General features: G+C 41.9%; 1 protein-coding gene across 1 annotated transcript; it reads right to left on the reverse strand.

Annotated features, from left to right (window-relative positions):
- Positions 1 to 202: 202 nt before the first annotated feature.
- On the reverse strand, positions 203 to 6,046 carry agpat4 (1-acylglycerol-3-phosphate O-acyltransferase 4 (lysophosphatidic acid acyltransferase, delta)). Its single transcript, XM_017412751.3, has 9 exons — positions 5,745 to 6,046; positions 5,198 to 5,381; positions 4,008 to 4,177; positions 3,761 to 3,922; positions 3,501 to 3,654; positions 3,304 to 3,406; positions 3,133 to 3,208; positions 1,214 to 1,412; positions 203 to 663 (listed from the first exon to the last, which is right to left on the reverse strand). Exons 2-9 carry the CDS (start codon positions 5,373 to 5,375, stop codon positions 572 to 574), a joined length of 1,134 nt encoding a protein of 377 aa, XP_017268240.1. The 5' UTR covers positions 5,376 to 5,381; positions 5,745 to 6,046; the 3' UTR covers positions 203 to 571.
- Positions 6,047 to 6,785: the final 739 nt, after the last annotated feature.

Below are 6,785 nucleotides of genomic sequence, written 5' to 3' on the forward strand. Positions count from 1 at the left end.
ATGTTGTATAAATGTCAAAGCCTTCAGGGGGTTCTGCAACACATGTTGTTGTTGGTCTGACTGGAGTTCAGCCAAGATGGTTTTCACTGATGCTGAACAAAACCCATCTTCCTATCCTCACAACAAACACCTGGCTGCACTTAAGGTCCTTCACTGCGTGTTCGGGGTTTGGTTTGTACAAAAAACAAAACTACTACGCATATCCTTTTTTAAAAGGGTTAAAACATTTATTATCTTTTATTGTGAAAATGCCATTTGTGCGTTATGTTTAAAACACACGGTTCATCTTTCACTTGTTTTAATTAGTAGTGAAGAATTTTCCCTGCGTCTCTGCTGAAATGTTTCCTCTCAGATCAGAGGAAAACGCCACGTTTGTAACACCTTGCGCTGCTCGCCACACCGTATCCCGATTACACATTTCAGCTTCTGCAGCGTAGCACAGAGACGCCTCAGCCTGGGCTGCACTCGCTGAACCAGACGAGTCCTTTTAGACAAGAAAACAGGTTCTTCCGCTGGCAGCTCGCAGGTTAGCGGCTCTGCAAAGAAGCGGCTCTCGGAAATTCAGAACTCCTTAGTTGTTGTTTAGGGGAGCTTCCTTGATCCCGTAATTTGAGCTTCTCTTAATCTCAGTCTGGCCAATCATCCAGCGTATTCCCACAGAAACTATGAGGAAAAAAGATCAGATTTAGACTATTACTGCAGCAAGCTAAGGAACTGGAGGCAGGTTTTGTACAAAATATTATTTCCACAGGAAATTCAATTTGGAATTTACACATTTTCCCTTTAAAAAGGTCAAGGTTTTATAAATTCAGAATTTGACATTTTAGTTTGTGGCTTTGAGATGTGAATTTAGGCGTCAACACAGACGGTTTTGTTAACCCGTGTCTAACAATTCCAACAACAAACATGGCCATGAAACTCAGCATGCTCCTCATGAGCTCATGCTGTCAGAGATATCTTTTCTAAACTTACATCTCAGCCCAGATGGGTGAATGCCTACCTCTGCTAAATACAAAACACAACATGCCTTAAAGCTGTCAGGGGCATGCTTCTGACACCGAGAAACCAGAGCTTCCAAAAAGAAGGGAACTTACATTGGAGATGTCAAATCTGCTGCTAAACAAAACGTTTGAACAGAAAGGAGCTGGTTACATTAAAAGATGGATAATTATTTGTAACTGCGGTGACCTGCGTGTGAATGTACACCACTGACCTGCGGAGCACACAGCCACAGCTGAAACGATGGTGAACATGGATCCAGAGCTGATCAGCTGGATGAGGAGGAGACCCAGAGGGTAGAGCATCACGCAGCACCAGAACATCCAGTTGATCAGGGACCAGGGTCGGCGTGGAGGGCTTCTCACGGGGCCGGGGAACCGTCCCGTCTGCGAGTAGTGTTCCTGAAACCTGTCCTGTGGACACATTACATCGGCTTACAGAGTAATAAGAAAACAAACAAAAAGCTCCAGAAGCATGAGCACCCTTCATCAAAATGTTTTATTTTGAAAAGCTAAAGGATGAAAATAACTGATTATATTTTTAGTGAGTAAAGTTACAGATATATTTATACATATATAAGTTTTTTCAGTTTATATCTCTGATTGATTCTTCAAGGAAATCCCTTTTGTCTCAAAGCAACTTTTTCCATTTTAACCAAATCTGTGGAATGTGTTTTTAAAGATTTACAAATTATTTTAGTCTGGAAGATGCAGGAAAGATTTCTGAGTCTTGCTGCACAATGGAAAAGTAAGAAACCACTTGCAAAGGAAAATTTGCAGACAAGATGAGGTTCTGAGTCGCCGCTGTGGCTTTCCAACAAGCAGCTCTGTGATTTGTCTCCTGAACTCCATCACAATTGCTTCCGACAGCCATTTCTCAACAACATTACCAAACAGAAAAAAAAGACCTCCTGGAAATTCTTCACCATGTTCTTCTAGTTTTCCACAGATCTGTGAACATCAGTTTATAGAGCACTTGTAACTCTTCAGATAGGCTGTCATCAGAAACAGTATTTATAAAGCTTTTTTGCATTTGTTGACCTTATCCATCAATAGCCAGGCTAAGTATTCAAAAACATCCACACATACATCCACACATCTGCTTTGCATGAAATGACTATTTGCTCACTTCTACGTCACTCCTGATAAACAGCATCAGAAGCTCTGACACCAGCTGGTCTTGTCACAGAAAATGGTTCAGAAAAAGAAAAGATCCAGTTCCACTCCTGTCAGCTAAGAACTGGAAACTGAGGCTACAACTTGCACAGAATCGCCAAAACTGAACAATAAGGAATTTGAAAAACATTGCCTGGTCTGATGAGTCGCTGTAGACCGCAGGGATGACTGGGTGTGAAAATCCCAGATCAGCAGCCTTCTTATTACCAACAACCATGACACATTCAAAGTCTCTGAAATACCCCCTTTTCTCCCCCCAACATCTGATGCTGGGTTTGAAATTATCATAGTAGCTGCCATGTGATTGGTTGATTAGCTATTTGGGTTAACAAGGATAAACTCCATCTTTACCATCACTTTAGCTTCGAATGATTGTCGAACATCAGTGTTTCCAACACGCTCCCTCATTAGATCCAGCTTGGATAAATGCACAAAAAGACAAAGTTTGGTTTCTTATCTCACTTTATCTTTAGCCTGATTTTGTATTTTCAATGACTATTTCACAATAGTACATGACAGTTCTCTTTGCTTTTGATTATATTACAAACATGTTGTTATTGTATTCTGTAGAACAATGAAGCAACAAAGTGGGATTTCGAGAAACAAGAATTTGGGTTTTTATTCTGGATCAACAGTAATGCCTGCCTGGAAATACGAGAAGACTGCAGCAGAATAACAGCTTTAAACAGGCTTGTTATGTCAGAAACAAAGATGATTCATTGGTTTAAACTGTTCCATTTTAGGCTCATTGTTTCCTGATAAAATATACACTTGAACATTTTTTCATCCTTTACCAAACCTTAGGTCAATATGTTGACTTGTGTATATATATGGCATTTCTTTACGTTGAACTGCTACGCATTTAATGAGAACAACTACTGTTGAGGTCAGTATTCTGGGTGGCTTACTGCCTTCAGCGTGCAGCTCCCTGAAGGAAACACTGTCCTTAAACGCTCACCTTTTCCTGGTAAAGTTTGTGGAGCCAAGCAGAGCACTCTGCCTCATCTTCTGGAATGGACTCTAGAGGAATCCTCCTACAAGAAACAGGAAGAGGAAAGGCCAAAAATCAGACAAACAAAGCATCCACAACACCAGTAAAACAACTGAAAAACCATTTCTTTTTACCTACCTGACATACAAATCAGCATGGTATTTCTTCCCGGTGAGAATTCCCAGCAGGGTGGGTGCTTCGTTGTTCCTGAAGTTCAGTGTTGAATCATAAACCGCAGCAGCTGAAGCCGATAAGCACACAGCAGCAGTGAGCCGGATGAGGAATCAGGTCTCTAAAAGCAGTACTTAATAACGTCACAACTGAAGAATCCTCACCAGTGCCTCTGAGGTTTTGGACAGTGACCCAGAATCCTTTGGTTCTGGGCAGAAGATGGTGCTTGAGTTTGGGCAGACCTTTGCTCTCAGCCACTTGCATGCTGATCTGGTGCTTCTTCGGTGTGAAGCGCGTTCCTTCACAAAAAAGCAGGAACTTTTGGCAAAAATGACAGCGTTAGGCACCAGTTCTGTCATGACTAAAATAAAACAACTCTGAGTCATCTTGGTTTTATAAAGACCGTCAAAAGGTTCAAACCCACCCAGAACTTTTCAGGGTAATCATGCAGTTTCTGAAGACTTTGAGTCACTGTTGTTCGGTCCTCCTCCCACTTCCTTTTGCAAAAAACTATCTCCAGGAAATACCACATCCAGCCAATCACTGGCACATAAGCCAGCTCCTTTTTGGCCAACACTTTGGAGCTCTGAAAGGATATAAAACAAAAAGGTGAGCTAAATCTGGGTTACCCCCCAAAAAAAAGTGCAATTCTCAGCACCACATTCTCTCACCCCAAGAACTCCAAATCTTTCACAGAAGGTCCAGCCGCACAGAAAGTCAATCTCAAAACTGTGGTTGAGAACCACAATAGCGTTCTCCTTTCCATAGAGTGGGTAGCTTTTTGGGTCAGTGTAAAGAGTGCATTCTGTCCCAGACCACCACTCCATGGCTGCTACCAACTCTAAGAAAAATAATAGGACACCAACATGTAAATGACAGCTTGGATGTTTCAATTCAGTTTATTCACTGCATTTAGTGCCAGTTCACAACAAGGGCACTGTACAGCAAAAAAAACATGTCCAAATTCAGTTAAAGATCAATCCGGAGTCAAGTCCAACTCCACTGACTGTAAATCCATTTACAATACAACAATACACTGTATGTTATGAAATGGCAATTACTAAAAAGTTGTCAAGCTAAGAAGAACTAGCTGATTGCATCACTCCATGTTGTGCATGCCCTTTGGGGACTGTGAAAAGGAAATACTTCATTTTAACAGGAAGAGATCTCCAGCAGAACCAGGCTCAGGATGAGCCTTGAACGGCTGGGGTTCGAGAGGACAGGAAAGAGCAGCCAGACACAAAACACAAACACAAAAGCAGCCAGTCCAGGTGTGGCTTCTATGGGGAGACAAGGCAATAAAACCAAGTTAGTGACAGCAGGATTTGCGTGTAGAAACATGCAGAGTAGAGAGAGTGAAGGCAGCAGCAGAGTGAGGAAATGTGCTCACAATGTTCTCCAGCAGTCGAAGGGATAGCTCAGGAAACCCAAACTCGAACTATAGGATTTTTCAAAAAGGACAGCTTTAAGCCAGGTTTTAAAAGCAGACAGGATGTCAGCCTCACGGACAGGAACGTGAAGATGGTTCCACATAGAGGAGCCTGAGAACTAAAAGCTCTGCCTCCCATTTTAGAAACTCTAGGAACCACGAGTAAACCTGCAGTCTGAGAGCAAAGAGCTGTGCTAGAGAACTATGGCACAATAAGACCTTTAATATAACTTGGAGCTCAGCTGTTGACGCATGTTTGAAGTAAGATTTAACCAATATAGAGGAAGCTAAAATCGGAGATGATTTCTGCTTGATTTCGTACAAATTATTATGATAGTTTTACCATTCTTCTTATTGCAGATTTCTTTCCCTCCCAGCTGCAAAGGGGAACAAAGTGTGATCTGTGCCGCAGGGAGAAGGAGAAGTACTTACGGCTGGCGATGCAGTAGGCCAGGCGGATGTTGATCCTGCGGGCCAGCTGCTTGTTGACCAGCCACAGAGGCAGAGTACAGAGCTGCAACAGGTTGACAACGAGGCCGCTCATCAGGAAAACGTAGGATAAGATCAAGAGAATCCAGAACTGGGATTTCAGCAGCTGCAGGAGCCCCATCCTTCCCTGGAAGGGTTAGAATAAAAACCACCAAGTTGCATCACAACACACTCCAAAAAAACAAACAAACCACATTTTAATTCTCCGATTCCTCACACAAGGTTATCAACCGTTTTATTTGTTTATTTAATTATTTTTTGCTTCTTAGATTGATGTTTTCCAGGCCTTATGAAGGGGTTCTTTGACAAGTCTTTCTTGTTTGTTTTAATGAATGGAGCCTTTGAGCAGAGCTGTGTACAAGCAACAAACTGGAGGGCAAACTGTTTCAACCTGAAAATGGTTTTAATTATTCTTTTACTCCAAATATAAGCAACTTCGACACAACATATGTTACACTCTTCAGGTTCATGTATAAAATGCGGCATTTACCTTGATTTGGTCGTAGGAGCTCCGGTGATCCTGCCTCGGAGACCTTCAACCTCAGAAACCCACGGCGCTTGAGTCCCTATGGGTCCATGAGTCCACGAGTCTGTCACCTGAATTTCGGGTTCTTCCTCTTTCGATTTATGACATGATCCTTTCAACGTGATGCGTCCTCACCGCGCCGCTCAGCAGTGGCGGTGAGACTTCCCTACGGGAGCAGCCACACCCATTAAAACCACGCGTGGACCTGCCGACAAGTGTGTGTGTGTGTGTGCATATGTGTGTGTGTGTGTGTGTGAGAGAGAGACAGAGAGAGCGAGAGCGAGAGTGTGTGTGCGCCTCACTGCAAAGATCGTTTATCAACGGAGGGCGGTTTTCACTGCAGCTGACGCGCATGCTCACAAAAACGAGCCTCAGTAACCATGGTAACACAAACAACACAGCTGGAAAAACAGCCTCAAAATAAGCCTTTTTAACTCTAATTTTGTTTTTTATTTTACTTTGTACCATTGTTTGTGTTATAGTGAATTTATTTATGATGTTTTGATGGAAGTCAGTGGGAATATGGCAACTTTTTCGGCGGATGGTACAATTAAACTCGTTTTGTCGTTTCCACAAAACGAGACCGAGGGAGACCTCCTTCCTTTTTCTTTCTCTTTGAGCATGCGCAGTTGTATTTTCCTTTTGTTCTAATGGATGTGATTTAAACCAAAGCCTCAGAAGATGATCAGTCTTCAGACACCCATGGCGGAGTATATATGAAAAAGAAGCAAATAGACTTTAAAAGACAGTCATTAGCTTATTTTAGTGTTTTGTTCGTTGTTTAGCAAAAATAAAACACTACAACAAAATAAAACACTAAACTCTTTGTCCTGTGAACTAAAACTCAATATGCAACACATGACTCAATGAAAACAATATTCTATATATTTCTTTTAGGGTTTAAAATTAAGGTTTCACTATGAGGTTTTAGTATGAGACTTCTTATCCCCAAATAACAACATCACTGCAATAGTTAGACATTAATTCATCATGTTCAACATGTAT

The sequence above is a fragment of the Kryptolebias marmoratus genome, linkage group LG22, assembly GCF_001649575.2.
Source record: "Kryptolebias marmoratus isolate JLee-2015 linkage group LG22, ASM164957v2, whole genome shotgun sequence".
Lineage (NCBI taxonomy): Eukaryota > Metazoa > Chordata > Actinopteri > Cyprinodontiformes > Rivulidae > Kryptolebias > Kryptolebias marmoratus.

Bases quoted from the DNA above. Each gene is read 5' to 3' on its own strand.
- agpat4 (XM_017412751.3), bottom strand. From the start codon at position 5,375: ATGGGGCTCCTGCAGCTGCTGAAATCCCAGTTCTGGATTCTCTTGATC. The intron at 3,209-3,303 runs GTAGGTAAAAAG...TGTTTCTTGTAG, and splicing joins CATGCTGATTTGTATGTCAG to GAGGATTCCTCTAGAGTCCA. The intron at 664-1,213 runs GTCAGTGGTGTA...TTTTCCTCATAG, and splicing joins TGTGGCTGTGTGCTCCGCAG to TTTCTGTGGGAATACGCTGG.